The following is an 18,946-nucleotide window of genomic DNA, read 5'->3' on the forward strand; positions in this document are numbered from 1 at the left end:
GCGGGATAATGTATATTGAGGCGGTGATTACTGGGAAATAATGACCTTCAGTTGATGATTAAGCCCTCCGCTGCGCGTCAGGCTCAATCATCACCTGTCGGTCATTATTTCCCCCGTAATCACTGCCTCAATATACATTATCCCTTACATATATATATATATATATATATATATATACACACACACACACCGTATATATATATAAAACATTGTCAGGACCCCCCCCCCACGCTTGTAATGTCCCTCACAATTTAGTGTGAAGTTTTAATTTAGAAGGCTAATCATCTTTGGGGGAGGTGGGGGTGCCAACAATTCCTCTATGAAGGAACAACCCTGCCCTCACTGACTCGGCTCGTCTGCGTCATTTTGTTCACTCGCCCTGTCTTTCCTCCTCTCGCCTCGGCTCCGAAGAGAATACGGTTACATCCTGAGTACACGTTTTTCATTGATTTCACTTCACGGGCCACACACATTTTATAGGAAGGCAAAAGAGGGTTTAAAGCAGACTTGGCTCCCTCTTCTCTCCCTCCTGTCACCTTGCTCAAGCCATTCCATCTCTGCAAAATTCTGATTAGCATATTTTGGAATGACATAAGCGAGCGGAAAAGCGGAAAAGGAGTTAGAAGAGAAAAGTTGAGTGAGTGAATGTAAACTGCCCCCCACACCATCCTCGCCTATGCAAACACTCCGTCTCCCGTCTCTGTCACACAGACACACACTTTCCTCGGTCTTTCAGCCTTTGAAAAGCCTGTTGATCACCAAACTGTTTAAAAGGGAAGGGGAAAAGAAAGGAGGAGACAAGATGAGACAAGAGCAGAAAAGATGAGAGGAGAGGGGAGATGGGGAGGAGGAGAGGGGAGGGGACGGGAGGAGAGGGGAGGAGGAGAGGGGAGGGGAGGAGAGAGGAGAGGGGAGGAGGAGAGGGGAGGAGAGAGAGGAGGGGAGGAGAGAGGAGAGGGGAGGAGGAGAGGGGAGGAGAGAGAGGAGGGGAGGAGAGAGGAGAGGGGAGGAGAGAGGAGGGGAGGAGGAGAGGGGAGGAGGGGAGGGGAGGAGAGAGGAGAGGGGAGGAGAGAGGAGGGGAGGAGGAGAGGGGAGGGGAGGAGAGAGGAGAGGGGAGGAGAGAGAGGAGGGGAGGAGAGAGGAGAGGGGAGGGGAGGAGAGGGGTGGAGAGAGGAGAGGGGAGGAGAGAGGTGGAGAGGAGAGGTGAAGGGAGAGGAGGGGAGGAGAGGGGAAGAGGAGAGGGGGGAGAGAAGAGAGAAGAGCAGAGAGGATGGGAGGAGAGGGGAGAGCAGAGGAGAGGAGAGGAGAGGGGAGGAGAGAGGAGAGAGAAGGAGAAGAGAGGGGGAGGGCAGAGAGTGGCCTTACTGTCTTTTTCGGGCACAAGGCCTTGCCATCTGACACCTGCCACTGAGTGGGCATGAATTCCCTGTCCGCTTGGCAGGAAGTTAAGGGCAGCAAACAGGAACTCAAAGGAGGAGTGTATGCAAATAGCACCGGCCAAAGGAAATGGCTGCCCTTAGTGTCTGTGTGGAGGCCAGACGAAGATGGCACCTGCTGCCCTCACAAACAGCCATTTAGAGGACAACAGTAACATAAAGTCTAAATATCAACTCCCTTCACAGATGTCGAGACAGCCAAACAACGACTGCTGATTATTTTGCTAATCTTACTACATCAGTGGATGTGACTGCCTGTCTTTTCATAAATGCAGCCAGAGGTAAAAAGAACAAGAAAAAACGTGTTCATTCAAATGACGTACATGAAATCATGCAATATGCCATCATGTGCCATGTCAAATATAGATGAAATTCAGAGATGTTCTGCTACAACCCGAACAGCTCAGTCATTGTTTGAAAGGCCTGACAGGAGTGAAGGAGGGAGCAGTCCAAGTTAAGAGTGAATACTGATGAGGCCAGCTACAGAGATGCAGTATGCCTACACAGGAAGACATTCATACACACACACACACACACACACACACACACACACACACACACACACACATGCATTGCACACACATGCACGCACACACACACACACACACACACACACACACACACACACACATGCACGCACGTACACGCACACACACACACACACACACACACAGATGTTCACAGAGTCCAAATGTCTAGAGAGTGTGCAGGTGACACAGTCAGTGGACAGAACTCTCATTTAGCCACAGCCAAAACACACTGTGAACAGCTCTGATGTCCATGTCAATGTAACGCGCTACACACAGAACACAGTGCACAAAGTGCTTACATGCACACGCACCCACGCAAGAAAACATCATGTCCTGTACTGATAATAATGCTTCATATGGATCAGCAGTTTTTTGTTTTACTCTAAACTGATTTATGCGGCGGTACGGGCTTTGTAAATGGGACTTCACACAGCATTTCACACACGGTGCATTGTAATCATTATTCGAATACAAGTATCTCATCTCATCCATTGCAAAACGTATGCATGGTCAAATTGAATATGCATGAGTTTCACACACAAGTTCACAGACCACAAATATACATGACAGCACGCCGCCCCCGTGAGCTCTGCCTGCCAACGATACAGAGGATTTTTCCGCTTTCTGAACTTAAGAGACCTGTGATGCTCCCTCGCAGCAAATCACTACTTTTGGCCTGAGCTATGAGTTTCAAATGCCGATGTAGAAAATAATGCATCCACTCATGCTACTGTGTCCAGTGACAGAATAGCCAAGTCAGAATTGCACAGGATGGCAACAAAACCAGAAGAGAAGTGCGGATGACTTTTGCTGCAGTTACTTTTTACTGCATCTTGGCTGCATCCTGCATCTGCAAACATTCATTTAATTGCATCTGCGGCACCCATTATGGAACAGCTTAACACAACGTCTGTCCAAAACGTACCGGGACAAAGCCAGAATGCCGATGAAATAGATAGGGGGGGTTTTAAAAAGTAAAATAGGGCGCTATCATTGCAGCGATAATGTTTGGTGCTCGACGACGATGTAAAGACACACTTCGCATAGGATTCTCTGAGCCACTGGGGGCATTCCTGAGGAAATGCAAAAGGTGCAGATTTTTTTTCCGCCCGGTCATCACTTTGATAGCTCTCAGACGACCACAGACGATCCCTGCCGGAACCGCCTTAAACAGGCCACGATCAATTCTCTTTAAACCGGTCGCTCATCCCTTCTCTATCCCCGGCCCGTTTGAGAAGGAGCTGCGAGAATCATCTAAAAAAAACGCCCTCATTCAAATTGGCCCGCTAATGACTGGAGGATTCAGTAGGAGGCCATAAAGCCTCGCCAACAGACAAAAAGTCCAACTGGAACAGAACAGAGACTTGACACTTTTTAGACAGTCAGACGATCTATTTTTAGAGACAGCAGGCCACTATTTCCACCAGAGACAGAAGTAGTTCATTGTGACAGAAGGGATATTTGACATACAGCAAAATGTTCACGATATACAGCAGTTAAATGAGACATCGTCTGGAAATACCGGCACAAAATACATCAACATTCAAGGTAGTAAACTAAAACTACAGTAAGATGAAAACTAGGTGTTAAAAACTTTGTCGGAAACTGAAAAAAAACAACTATATTTTCTACTAACTAAATACCAGTAACTCAAATTAAATAGAAATATTTGTAACAATGTTTTTAGTTTTCTTATTTTTCGTTATGTGTCTGGTAAAAAAGAGAATGGTTTTGGCTATATTTGCTGAATGCTAATTGGGGTGGGGGAATCATCTATAAAAGGATATATGATTTATTATTTGTATAATCTCTCGAGACAGATTTTCGATTTACATGAAAATCTGTCAACATGCTGGAAGAAAATCCAGATAATGGCGCTCCCATAATAGCGCGAGCGCTCAGTACAATTACCATAAAGGAGCGTGGCCGGGTGAGTTAAGTTCCCGTTCTGGTTATTCAGGTATTGAAATGAGCTTGCCCCCAGATTGTTGTTGTTTGTATGACACAATACCTGTTGCAAACATATTGAAAATACAGTCTGAACTTCCCTCATGATACCTTCAATATAACATCCCTATCAAAATACCAAAACTACAACTGAAACTGAAATAAAAAGCAAAATCGAAAAGAAAAGAAAAACCCAAATGATAATAACCATCAACATGTAGAGTATGTTATCCGCTGACCATACAGCACCCGCCCACCCACACAAACAGACATTCCCAGATGGGAGAGTGGGTGCTGTGTGCAGGTGACTCACCATTGACTGTGAGGTGCACCCAGCTGCCGTTGTGGAAGGTGTCGTACTGTTGCTCCAGCATCAGGACCCTGCACTCATACCAGCCCTGGTCGTCAGAGCGCACCGGCTCGATCTGCAGGGAGGCCTTCCCATGCAGAGAGGCTCTGCCTGGACACAAGACAAGCAACACCGGGGTCACATATTACCAAGGGGCTAGCTCCTACTGTAGCTCAGTTTGTGAAGCCAACGAGGAAGTAACTTAAACCTGCATTCTTTCGAATGGCCTGCAGGGGACAACTCCACTGGCTGCAAAAAGAAGTCTGGTTACATAGAAGTGAATGGGAAAATGACCGTACTTCTCATTTGATTTATGGCTCCAGTAAACACTTTCCTAATGACTTTATGGTCTCAATTAAAGTCTTCTTCAGCATGATGTTCATTTTGCAAATTATGGTCCCATTTAGAGTAAAATAGACAATAAATTATTGTGATTGACAGGTTGCCTGTCTGGTGATCACGGACCAATAGCAGGCATGCTTCTCGTCCAAATTCACGTCACTTCGTCACATGATTCTGGCTCCAAATAACCAAGATGGCGATGGTGAAAATGCAAACCTCGAGGCTTCAAAAGTAGCCCAAAAACCAATGGGTGACGTGACTTCACGGTAGCTAGGTCAGTGTTTCCCATACATAAAGGAATTTGTGGCGGGCCGCCACAAAAGGATTTTGACCGCCCAAAAAGATGTTGACCAAAAAAAAATATATATATATATTTTTTTTTACAGTGCACCTGAACGCAACATGCAAGATACCCGCTGAATAAGTGTCCAATAAATGTTCATGTCATTCTGGCCAATAGTTCTGTTATAGCATTTCAGTCTGGAATATGGAATATCTTTCAATAATCTATGATTTAGCTGCTAAATTGTCAAATACCACCATCTGCTCGCTACCCAGGCACTTATGTATGTACTTAACCTAACTAACTTAACCTAACTAACTATCCGGTGTGCACAACATTGTCAGCCTAAACTCCGGCTGACACCCCAAAAACCTACAATCCGCTACAGAAAAATGTATATTGTTTGTTTATTAACTGGCCCCTCGCCTTCTATCATTTCACGAAAGTGGCAAAGCAAGTTGAGTATCCCTGACCTATAGGGAGAAATTTAGTTTGTCATTGTAAACCCACAGCACAGTAATGATGACATGTTCTTCATAGATGTAGCCTTTTAATTTTTTTCTCTGTCTTTCACTGACCACTGAGCAGCTCCACTGTTGCAGTTGGGGGTCAAGTGCCTTGCTTAAGGGCACCTCGACCTTGGTAGTTGAAGGAGGGGAAGCATTACATATTCACTATCCACACCCACATTTTGCCAGCTGTTGCTTAGATCTCAATCAGCAATGTTCCGGGTAATGATCATTTTGTGTGTTGCGTGCACCCATTTACATTACTTTTGTCACTAACAGTAGTGACAAAACCCACCTGGCACCGTTTTCATTCTCTTAGGCTAATATAACTCAAAATAAGAATTATAAGTGTTTTTCATGAAGACGTACAAACGCCAAGCTAGACAGGAAAAATAAATATCATGGAGGTCTGGAGCTGATCCTGGGCACCAAGGCAAGGCAAGGCAAACTTTATTTATATAGCACGTCATACACAAGGAAGGAAAATACATTGTGCTTCACATCTCCAATAATAACAATGTGAAGTGTCTGTGTGTGAGCAAATTGTGTTCGGCCATAGCTACGCCATTTTAGGTGTGATTGCGTTGAATCTTTCACAAAGTGTAAAGAGCACCCCTGCGGGTGTCCTAACAGAGCCAGATTTTTTAATTAGGTAATTATTTCCGACTAAATGGGCAAAAATGGCTAATTAGTGGCATGAGTGAACACAGGTTCAGCACCATGGAGAGCTCCATCCGTTAGCTACGGATGGAGCTCACCTGAGTGGAAGAGCACAGCTGAGTGGACTATAAAAACCCTCTGGGGAGAGAGAAAACATAGATACACATTCCACAACTCTTTAAAATGACATTAAAGAAAGAAAGAAATAAAGAAAGAAAGAAAGAAAGAAAGAAAGAAAGAAAGAAAGGAAGAAAGACAGAAGACAGAAAGAAAGAAAGAATAGGTAAAACATAAATAACAGCACTACTGTAACACAATCACTCACACTCATACAGTACCTATCTGCAATTTAGAGTCTCCAGTCCAACTGATTTCCATGTCTTTGGACTGTGGGAGGAAAGCCATGTGAACACAGGGGGAAACATGCACTCTCACAGAAAGCTTAGAAGCCGGAGATTGAACAGTGCTACCACAGAGCCTGAAAAATAATACGTCATTAATGTATCATTATTGGTGGTGGTGCTGTTCTCAACCTAAGAGTCAGGATCACAGGATGATTTTAGGGCTATGATGATTTATGGGATATGAAAACTCATATTTTAATGATGCATGTTACCACGTGTCTCTTCTTGTGAAATAATTAACACTAATTAATCACGCAACTTAGTTTAACAAGGCAGGAGAAATCAGTGATTTGGCGTTACAGTCCACCATTCTGCACAAGCGCAACTTAAAGGATTTGTCAAATGTTGAGAATGTAAACAGCTTTGCTTTAGGATGATCACATGGCTATTTTCTGCCATGTTTGAGTGGACGATGCTGCATATTCTGAGGAGTAATAGCTCTCTAAGGATGTGTTATGGAGTTGCTGCAAGCAAGCTGTTAGCAAGAAGATAGATTCTGTCAGTATTACTGTAAGTCTTTTTAAGTCAACCTCAGGATAAATTCATCATTTCACTCAGCAATCAGACCGGTGATGAATCGATCACACTGTCTGGCGATGTGCCCCAAAACAAGCTCATCAGTGCATCCCTACTTCAAGTTATCTACTACAGCAGCCATGACACTGCAGACAGCTGCCACACAGGTTATCTACTACAGCCATGACACTGCAGACAGCTGCCACACAGGTGCTGAGCGACACAACCTCTGAGTGACTAAGCAGGTTGTCTATTGCAGTAGCCACAAGTCACACACAACATGCTATTTTGTGTCTTTTGCTTTGCTTTCTTTTTGTTGCATACTGTATTAAATAATTGCTGAAGACTGACCTATATAAAGAAATGAATTTGAACTTGAAATCATGCTTTGCCATGTAATAAACGTATCCTTAGTGTGGGTACATATAGCTTCAACAGATAAAACATGAATGTGATGGTGATGAAAATGAAAATGACTGGATTTAAACTTGAGCTATTCCCAAATCCATATTACTTCAAAAATATTTGACTATAAACAAACTACCAGCTGGACCTTGATGCCTGGATTAAAATAGGGAAGCATTTGGTAAAATACCAACCTTCCCCCCAACCTCATTTTTCAAGGCTCAGGATACATTGGAATTGTAAAAGAGGGAAACCGTGAGGGATGAGAGAAGTTTAGGAAAGCAGGCGTGGTGAAATCTTCAACTGCTAAGCTGTGTGTCTCAGAGCTTCCAGTCCACTGCTCACATCGCTGCCTCTGACAGCCCAGCGGACTAAAACATTCGCTTCCACTCTATTTGACGAGTGTTCAGAGATGGGAGCATTTTTCCAAACCTTGATGTGTAGATGTACTGTACGTAATGTTGATGTGTAGATGTACTGTACTGTACGTACTGTTGATGTGTAGATGTACCTTACGTACTGTTGATGTGTAGATGTACTGTACGTACTGTTGATGTGTAGATGTACTGTACTGTACGTACTGTTGATGTGTAGATGTACTGTGTACTGTTGATGTGTAGATGTACTGTACGTCCTGTTGATGTGTAGATGTACTGTACTGTACGTACTGTTGATGTGTAGATGTACTGTACTGTACGTACTGTTGATGTGTAGATGTACTGTACGTACTGTTGATGTGTAGATGTACTGTACTGTACGTACTGTTGATGTGTAGATGTACTGTACGTACTGTTGATGTGTAGATGTACTGTACTGTACGTACTGTTGATGTGTAGATGTACTGTACGTACTGTTGATGTGTAGATGTACTGTGTACTGTTGATGTGTAGATGTACTGTACGTCCTGTTGATGTGTAGATGTACTGTACGTCCTGTTGATGTGTAGATGTACTGTACGTACTGTTGATGTGTAGATGTACTGTACATACTGTTGATGTGTAGATGTACTGTACATACTGTTGATGTGTAGATGTACTGTACATACTGTTGATGTGTAGATGTACTGTACTGTACTGTTGATGTGTAGATGTACTGTACATACTGTTGATGTGTAGATGTACTGTACTGTACTGTTGATGTGTAGATGTACTGTACTGTACGTACTGTACATACTGTACGTACTGTTGATGTGTAGATGTACTGTACTGTACTGTACGTACTGTTGATGTGTAGATGTACTGTACGTACTGTTGATGTGTAGATGTACTGTACGTACTGTTGATGTGTAGATGTACTGTACGTACTGTTGATGTCTAGATGTACTGTACGTACTGTTGATATGTAGATGTGCTGTACGTACTGTTGCCTGAGTGTCAGGCTAATATATTGACGTGGAGGGCGGGCTAAATGGCTCCACCAGCACTGTATATAGATGCAATAGATAGATACCCGCACCCTGTGATTGCTGCCATAGTTAGGGTAGAAAACTGATGTTTTTTTGGGGTTAGCAGAAAATCAATAAAGTAAAGGGGAAGAGAGAAGAGAGAGGGGACTGACTGCATTCTTGCAGTAAAAAGGTAGCTTGTCTGTAAAAAGTCGGTTCTATTTTTGCCTGGGCGTTGAAGTGCTGAGTGGGGTGGGTGGTGGTGTGAAGGGGAGGGATCGACCTCATCTCCTATTTGTCAAGGAGTGAGAGGGAGGGTGCTGCTGTAAACAGAGTTAACAGGCCCGTATCCACGTCAGGCCCGCCCCCCCCTGGGAATACACACTACAGGATTCTAGCAACGCTGTCGACAGTGGAAACACAGCAGTTTAGTTTACACGTCGCTCACATCACATCACAGACTGTGTCCGATTGGAAAGCTTTAAAGAAGAAATTCTAAAGAGCTAAAGTGACAAAGTTGGCAGAGACTCTGGTCCACAAGATGTTAAAAATACACCAGCCGACCACAAAATAGTAAACTATGAGAAGAACTCAATATTTAAAGGGATACAAGTGACATTTATTAATTGAGTTTGGTAATTTCCCCTGGCACTTGTCACAGTATGGATTGAGTTAATTGACTGACAGTTTGTTATGATTGTTAGCATCCCCTACTGCAACCAATGGTGGTGACCAGTGACCACTAACTGCAAGCTAACAAGCTAGCTTGCAAAATAGCCAACAAGCTGAATGGAGGATAGCAAGACAAATGCTGAAACGCTTTGAATAAAATGCCTGGTTTTCATCACCACTGGAAAAAGTACCATAGCTATATAGTAGCTAAATAGTTATCAAAAGGAGATCACATAGAATAGCCTAAATGTGTGTGATTTGGTTAAAGAGATAGTACGGAGATACAGTCGTTTTGTGGAACTTTACTGTTTTCCCCACTTTCCTTGCCTGGGTCCAGACCTTTGAATCCGCCCACTCAGTCTGCTATCAGTGTACCACTTTCCCAGAGGCACAAACAAGTAAATGCACTCAGACAGACCTTTTTGTGTGTGTTTAGTCTGAAGTATGTCAAACAGCAATATCAGGCTATCTTGGCTCAATTGAGTATATGGGATCAAATAACATAATCATGATCCCATAGGCATCCAGGAATTGAGCAAAATGACTTTTCTGAGGGGAGGCCCACAGTCTCAGACTTTGAAACCCCCCATCCTACCATATACTGTACATTCTGTCACCATGATGTTTATGAACTCCTGCTCCTACTGCTTTAAAGAGGAGAAAAGTTTATGGGAGATATGATTAGTTTGCGAACGGTTTGTCCCAAAACAGAAAAATCTGACACTAAATCTTCACAAGCTGCATTTCATATCTGAATTATTGATTGCCTCTTTGCTTGAGTGGGTGCAAAAATAGATGTTTTTAAATGTTATAATTTCCATAATAGCTGCAGGGCAAACTGGCAAAATGGGAGTCGAGAGCAGATATGTAAAAGATTTTCCCCTAGCAGTGAATAAGACATGCTTGTACTCAAGAAGAAAAAAATCCTATCTTCTCGCTGAGAAATCTATTACGCTCAAAACTCAAAATTAATATACTGTAGCCTACTAACAGTTAGTTAGGCTGTGTAGAGTGAACAATAGTAATGACTGAGTCAAGCTCGCTGACACAGAGAAATCGAGTTGCGTTGAACCTGGATGGCTTCTGTGTCTGCAAACTGTAAAATGCAATCTGCAGACTTCTCATCTCCCCCGTGAATACATTTAGGATCATACATAAGTACAGCCAATCTACTCCCTTCGGGCGGCAGCTGCGTGACGGAATGATAGTACATTTACTAAGATGAATTATTTATCGTGAGGGGATGAGAATTCATGGGAATAGCCTGGATGAACTCGGAGACTGTATGGGCCCATTAAGTGTCCCACAGAGCCTCTCATAAACTACAGTCCGGTGTCAGCCATTATCACACTGTCACCCACGCACATGCTATCCCCAGAATACACTTTCATCGACGTGATGAGAGCAGGCATATTCACGCTGCATCTGTGCACTGCTAATTCCTCAACAGTGGACGACTTCACGCCACTGGAGGCTGAGTGAGCACAGTGGAAGACAGTGTTCGCTCACTCACAGCCTGCTGTTAGCCGGCAGGTCAGAGCAAACAATGAAGCGCCGAAGCAGCTCCGCAGTATCTACTATGTGACACAAGGAGTGCTTCCTTGATGGTCAGTCACTACCATGACTCATGGCTGTAGAACGCTGTAGAAATACAATAATTTATTCAATGATTTCCACAGGTTGCATTCTTTGATTAGCATTTCCAATCTCCGTTTGCATTTCCGTTCTTTGATCACAGTCTGTGCAGCATCCTTCAACCGAGGGGGCAGTCTCAGTTGGTCGCATTGAGGTCGAAAAAACCGCAGGTTCCTTGAATGTTTGAAAAAACGATTTTGGTCTCTAATAGCTAATTTCACTTTGCGTGGCAACTGTACGGGGGCGGATTTTTATATAACTCACCCGTTTAAAGCAAAATAGGAAGAAAAGAGTGAGAGAGAGAGTTTTGGGCATGATTGACAAGTCACCTGTCCAATGATCGCGCAGCTCGCCGATCACGGACCAATAGCAGGCGGCACTGCGGCTGTGTGGGAAACCCCTGGTCGCATGAGCTGCACAAGAACCAAAATGGCAGCGGCCGAAATGTCAAACTAGAGGCTCCAAAATGGAAGTTCACAAACGAATGAGTCACACTCATCCGTCCATCTGTGTTTACAGTCTATGCTTTCAAATTAAAAATGTACTGTTAGACTAGGTAAAGCCAAGTGTACTGCTGCACGCTGTACTGCTGGTGGAGAATCGTGCTACACACTTCATGGTTCACAGCATGTTGTACAAGCCATGCCTCGGCTTTGCTTGATATCATATTACCAGCAGGCCACAAAGGGCTTTTGTATTTATTGAAGAGGTGGACATGCGAAGGGATAATTCTGACCCCTCTTTGATGGCTCATCATCTCGCCACAGAAACTGAAGCAGCGTCAGAGGAACCAACTTCCTGTTTATAAGTAGTCTGTGTAAAGCCAGCGTCAGACATAATGTCACTTCATTCCCAGTGTGGAGAGGGGAATTTCATGTGTGATGATGTGAAGAATGCGGGGAATTACATACAGTGTGTTATATTATCAACTTTATGATTTCTGTAATAATTCAGTAAAATAGCCAAATTCACACAGTAGAGAGGCATAAGTAAGTAGGCAGCTTTTTTTTAAAGTTGCAAACCAAAAAGTAGCAGTGTTTTAGATGAGTGTGGGCTTTAAAGTGTTCTGTGCTGCATTGGCTGGGATCACTGGAGTGTGTAGGAGAGCATGTATGTGCTACAATGCAGGGCTAAATTGCTGAGAAGCAGTTCTTTCTCTGTGTGCAGGTGCTCCTGCACCAGCCCTGAACACCATATTACAGTAAGAGAGGAAGTAAAGGAAGTGCAGTGGAAGAACATGCAGGGGCAGTTTGCACAGGGTGCCCAGACTTTCTGACAGTACTTAAAGGCCTCAGTGTGCCATGCCGTACACTCGGATGCCAAGCAGTCAGAGCACCATGACAGGCATTGTTCACAGCCGCCATTTTGTGTCTAAAAGGCAGGGTAAACACAGGTGTAACCAACTCACTAATTAGGGCCCCAGCCTAGACTGGAACACCTAAATGGACTGGAAGATGGAAACCCTAGTTAATGTTTTGGTGCACCTGTGTTGCTTCCTGCCTTTTAGACACAAAATGGCTGATGTGAAAAAGGCCTATGGGGGGGGGGGGGGGGGGGGGGGAAATGTACACAGCACATTAAAACTGCAATACATTACACTGGTTGTCAGGATTGGCCCCCGCTCTGAGCCAGAACCTCGTAATTGGGTCCACAGCACTGGAAAGAAATTCATACCGATAATAATGGAAATGTTTAGAAAATGAGTGCAGTAGTTATGCAGAACCCTTAACGTTAGCTCATGAGTGTGCTGCGATACACATACGTTCAAAAGCACATAGTGAAAATTTAATAATGTAGAATGGTATGTGTCGTGACGTCCACTATTGGTTTCATGTCTCGCGCTCACCCTTCGTATGTGATGTCCCGTTGTCCTGGTATCGTGTTTGTCCAATGTTTAATCAATATGTACTGTCAAATCCTTTTGTCAACGTGTCTGTGCTGTGGATTTACTGTGCTTGGCAATCAAAGTGAAATTGAGTCTGATTCATACCAAGCAGCATCCAAAAGATCGCATTCATTATTTTTTTTAAATCTAAATCCTCATCAAACAGCCAAATTCGCAATCTCGCTCAATCTCTCATTCTATCCAAGCTGTGTGTTTCATTTACTTTATCCTCAGCCATACCAACAGTCAGGCATGTGGGGCTCTTACCAGTGTACTCTGGGTCCACATGAGGAGGGTAAAAGCGGAAGTTGATGAAGAAGGGAATAGGCACTCCGAACTTGAACCACTCCACCACGTAGGGAGGCTGCTGGCCGTCCAGGGGAGGGGACACGTCGCACCCCAGGATCACGCTCTCTCCGGCGCGCGCCGTCACAAAGCGGGGCTCCTCTCTCACTCCGTGGGCACCTGGAGGGGGAGGAGAGGGAGGTGGCAGTCACCGCAAACCCAGAACTCACACTCTCTAGTCTCTTATGGGACTGCGGTCTGACATGTGAGGGAACAAGATGGACGCCACATATGTTTGCCGTCGCTGCCCCGACCCCAAGTTCCTCCCTTCACACAGCAGAAACTCACACTCACTCCCCACCCTCAAAAATAAACCCAACTTTTCAAAACTGGCTACAATATCTGACCCCCATCGCCTCTCCGGCAATGAACAAACTATCACCATGATTTTATATTGTTATGCTCATGCCATTATTTTATCTTCGTTTATGTATTATCATCATTACTGCACTAATAGTTAGATATATTTTATATGTTTTCCCCCTTAGCTGTTGTGATGTGTCTTTGAGTATCATGTAAAGCACTTTATGAATCAAATGTATTATTATTATATTCCTTTGCACTGGATTCCTGCATATGTAGCAGAAGAACTAGGAGCTGGACTGTGTGATCTCTGAATGGTCCATAGGCACCGGGGTAAACCCTGTCCCTTTGATCAACTCTCCTCCTCCTTCTGCTCTCCTCTTTCGTCATCTGTCACCTGCATCTGTTGGTGAATGTTTTGTGGACGCTGCCATACTGTACTGTAAATGAGCTGCCAAGGGGCCTCCATTGATCATAGCCGGCTGCTGCTCAGATGAGCTTTACTATGAGCGCTAGCGGGGCTGGCGTTTAGCCACGGCTGTCCAGGCACGCTGCCGAGAGTTGACCTATCAGATGACTGAAAGGTCGGCGTACCTGCCTCAGCAGAACGCTCACTCTGCCCATGGATTTTCTCCAGCTGCCTCCCCCGCGTTCATTGAACCCGCTGGAGCTCCTCCGTCAGAGCGAGCGCGGCTGCCCGCCCGCCCGCCCTCGCCCGGAGGGGGGAAATCGCTTCGGGGATCAGGAGACGTGCTGACGTTTCACTGGAGAGGAAGAACGCCGGCTGAATAACTTAACACTTTCATTAGCGGTATCATTTGCATGATCAGGGCTCCTTTTTTACAGGAAGAACAACCACAATGGGACTTGGAGGGTAGCAGAGGCTCAAGCTGGAGGCGACAGTACAGTTACTTTCTGTAATTAATTCTGTTCCCGGGCTCTGTGTTCCACCGCTATCACTGTTGTGTGAAATGAAAATGATGACATGACCCCCTATTATTGTGCCTTTCCAACTGAACAGATTGGAATTAAAACCCAAATATTTTCATCCAGGTCCAACTGGATGACTGGATCCAGCTCTACCCCCACCCCTAAAGGCCATATGCCTCACTTAGTGAATGTGTTTACCAGTTTAATCTGCTTCATCCTGCCATAGAGTTTAATCCACTTTATTCCATTTAGCCAGCACATATTCTGGACTGAAACAGAGCAGATCTAATCAAATGATTTGTTTTAAATAAAGTGGAGATGTAGTCCGCCAGTCACGGCGCTCACTCCTGGAATCTGCTTTGCCATTGTGCCTCTCTAAGAAGGGGGAAAGGCCATGGCTAAGCTCTAATGAGCAACACCAACGCAGTGAAACACACAATGTGCAGGTCTCAATGAATGAGAAAAGACTAGAAGGAGCTGCAGAATTATCAACACTAAAATACAAATTTGTCCTAAATTTTAAAAGAGAAAAAGCTCAGAGGGCCGCTGTTATTTACAAGTGTCTGCAAGCCATAGAGCCGGGGTTGTTCATCAAGGAAAGATCACATCCTTGTGTGCAAATTTGCACACTTTGAATCATAGAGTATAAAGCAGCGTTTTTCATTCTGTGAAACCGGGAAGCATTCGATGTTTGATCAAGCTCTGAACAAAAGAGAGGGGAGTTGATTGCGGATAATTACTGAAAGCATGAAGCTGCCCTGCTACCTGTAACAACCATGACCTTTTTATGCACTTCTGAAGAAACCTGTTCCATGCACTTACTGTACTGGATGAGCACAACAACAGAATTCTCCTATCCTTTTCAGCCTTGCCCAAAAGCTTGAAATATACATCTGAACATGCTCCCTTGCAACCTCAATGATATCACCTTAAAAAAAGATTGTAATAAATAATCCCACCCAGTAGCGGAGTGTACACCGGGGCAGAGGGTGTGCCCGCCCCGGGCCCATTCCACAGTGGGCCCCCATCAAAAAATAAATAAAAATAAAAATTGCAGGCCAGGCCAGGCCACCGGGCATCGGCCCGACGCCCGAGTATGCAGTCCACGCCTGTCTGTGTGTGAGAGGGAGAGGGAGACAGGGGCAGACAGGGTGCTGTCTGTGACAGCCCGTCGCTGTCCATCTGCGGTGGTGCTGAACCGAGGGTTGTGCCTCGGTGCTGAAACATCTGAAGAGGCCTGGCTGACAACCTGTGTTTTTCTTTTTCTTCTTCAGAACAAGCTTGTCTGTAAAGTGGCTTCACTGTAGGCTTTCTTGGACATAATATTACTTGGCTCAATGAGTGACAAATTGTGTTTTCGGATATAGGGGCTATCAGCTATTTTACAGTTGTGACTTAAAATTACTTTATTTAATAAAGTCAGTGGTATGAGTGTGAGAGGAATTCAATCAATAGACAATAACTTTGGTGTGTTTAAAATGAGATATTCCACTAAATATGGCTAAAATAGATTCAAACATGCAAAAAAGGCAAATTTTTCTCGGCAGCGTGGACCCCCCCTAAAAGCTTCGCCCCCTCTGGGCTGACAGGGTCGCTCCGCCCCTGATCCCACCCTAACAACACACCACACAGTGCATGTGCCTAGGAATTTGACTCTCATCATGGATATTTCTCTTAAATGGTCCTTTAGGAAATTCAATTGGAGTCCACCGATGACTTGAATTCTAGACTAGAGTTTCAGGAGACTCTTCGATGCACCTAAGACCAGCAGGTGCTGGATAACAAAGTATGGTCAAGACTTTGAGAGTGGTGCTGGCTTTTGTCTTCCCTTGTTGTTCTTGAGCTCTGTTATTTCACCCGAGAAGCAACAGGAGCAGGCTCCCATCCACAATCAAACACACTGGATACATTGTTTGAAACACACTGGATACATTGTTTGGTTTGAGTAAGTAGAGTCACTTAACATGAAGCACAAACTCAAACTCTGGGGCACAACAGCGTGTGCTGCTGAAATCCATTGTTTTCTCTGCAGACAGGTCAGGTTGCAGAAGTTCACCGCTTCAGGTTTCTGGCTGACATTATTTTTGGATCCTGGTGGCACTGACAGCAGTTTTGGCCAGAGCAAACTGGCTATAAAGACTTCAGATAAGATACAGTTATACAGCGTGGCTAATAATTCCCCGATCACTTTATGAGATCGTCACGAGGGAACAATAAGCACGGGCCCTGTCACTGCTTCTGCCATTTTCATTTCCTTAATGGAGACACGGTGACCCAGTAGGCTTTATGGATGCTTATTCAGGGGGAAATATTTACACTCCCAACAAGACATCAAAGGCAGGCTGTGAAAACTGTGATACTTACCCTCCATGAAGAGCGTGGAGGGATGATGCCAAAATCCAGGACTATTGGACCAGTGCTACTTTGCTGCTGTAAATATCAATTGAACTCAAGTTGCAGAGTGAGGGCCTAAGAGCAACCAAATAAGCGGAGGCAGAAATCTGTTGAGTAAGATCTGCATAAATCAGACATCTAATAAATCCTGGACACCGATATGTTTTATGTATCTATCCTCGGCATATAGAAGATTTACTGCTGTGATGATCATGAATTCCTGATGGGGAAGTAGATTCTACTGTCTGCACCTGTCAGATAAATTATCTAAATCACAGCTAGTTCATGTACAAAAGCAAAATACAGGGGGAATAACTCCTCATTGTTTGGCATATAGGTTAAGCAGACAGTGGAGTTCGTCATCGCAAGCGCTTTCCTTCTGTTTCAACTCACTTAATCAATAACGGTGATGGTAAAAATGGTAAAAATGGCCTGCATTTATATAGCGCTTTTATCCAAAGCGCTTTACAGTCAGTAGGTACATTCACCCATTCACACACCGATGGCGGCAGGTTACCACGCAGGGTGCTCGCACACCAACGGGAGCAATTTGGGGTTCAGTATCTTGCCCACGGACACTTCGACATGCAGACTGGAGGAGCCGGGAATCGAACCACCGACCTCTTTTATCCAAAGCGATTAGTGGACTACCCGCTCTACCTCCTGAGCTACAGCCGCCCCGTGATAGGTGATAATCTATATTTATAGGGCACTTATCAAAGCAGTGCCACAAAGCGTTTTAAAGGATACATAAAAAAATATATACGCAATACATAAATAGCGGCCGTGAACAAGAATGCAAACAACTGAATAAAGAAGGGGAAAACGCATGAAACATTTACCGATGCACAGGATGTGATGTAGCAAACGCTCAGGCCGTAAACCAATCAAAGACATGTTCCAGGTCACTCATGTGTCCAGACCAGCACGTGAACCATCAAAGTAGAGGAACGTGGAGCTGAATCCGCACGAGCTTTCCACTCAACCGCTTTTTCAAGTGGCAGTGCTGATAAGGACTCACAAAGCACTGCACTGTACTTGGGGTAATGATCACATATTTGTACAGTAAATAGACTCTCCAGGCAATTTTGGGCAATAATCAAGCAGAACAAAGCCTGTGAAATATTGTGACAGTAATGAGGGCCAATAACACACTGTACGATATTGTGGAAAAAATATGAAAACCTCGAGTTCAATGTGAGACAATTTTAGATGAGCAGTGTTTGGATTTGGTCTGGGGTGCCTAAATCCTCTTTTTGACACCAGCACAATATTCCCCACTGAATAAAGGAATATGCAATATTTACGGCATGCTAACTACAGAAATGGATTTGATTCTGCTTAGAAGGAAGGGCAACCATAATTGGTCAATGCCGTTTGAGATTGAGTAAAAAGACAAAACACACAAGCTGTGTGTGCTTCACAATGATGAGGATATGAGCCCCAAACGATGCCGGACCAGAACTCCCAATGTAGAGGATGTAATGGAATATAGACTGGACAGAGGCTAGAGAGGGAATCTCAAGGACGTGCAGCCACTGGGCTGGATGGGCCACTGACAGGGCGGTAATTGAATGCCAGCCTGCATGTGCTGAAGGTCACTGAGTGTGTGCGTGCGTGTGCATGTGCATATGTGTGTGTGGTGGGGGCATGTATGTGTGTGTGCATGTCTGTAGCTTTGTAAAAGTAAAACACACGAGCACCTAGAATACAACAGAATCCAAAATATCTGTCTAGGAAAGCAAAGAGAAGATGAAATATGAGATGTCTGTCCATTTGTAGCCTAAGCCCCTCCCCCCGAACAAGTTCGGTGGTCGAGCGAGGTCAACGGTGAATGGAGAGAGAGTGACGACCTAAAACGACAACATGGCTGTACAGTGCAACATATATGTCGCACGTGCTATGGAGAAATCAGTCTGTGCGATGAATGAATTTACTGCAGTAGCACCCGTGCGATAGCGTGTGTGGAACAAAAAAGGCAGAACCCAACTGCGGGCAGGGCAGTGCACAGACAGTC

General features: G+C 44.5%; 1 protein-coding gene across 1 annotated transcript in view; it reads right to left on the reverse strand.

Moving 5' to 3' along the window:
* igsf9ba (immunoglobulin superfamily, member 9Ba) overlaps positions 1-18,946 on the reverse strand; it is a gene marked incomplete at both ends in the record, with an annotated part of 63,818 nt that overhangs the window by 31,300 nt on the left and 13,572 nt on the right. The window contains 2 exons of the mRNA XM_083637177.1: positions 4,227-4,373; positions 13,225-13,422. Coding sequence (XP_083493303.1) covers positions 4,227-4,373; positions 13,225-13,422 — 345 coding nt within the window. The remainder of the gene's footprint in view (positions 1-4,226; positions 4,374-13,224; positions 13,423-18,946) is intronic.

This window comes from Poromitra crassiceps (genome assembly GCF_964638095.1).
Source record: "Poromitra crassiceps genome assembly, chromosome: 5".
NCBI classification, from domain to species: Eukaryota; Metazoa; Chordata; class Actinopteri; order Beryciformes; family Melamphaidae; genus Poromitra; species Poromitra crassiceps.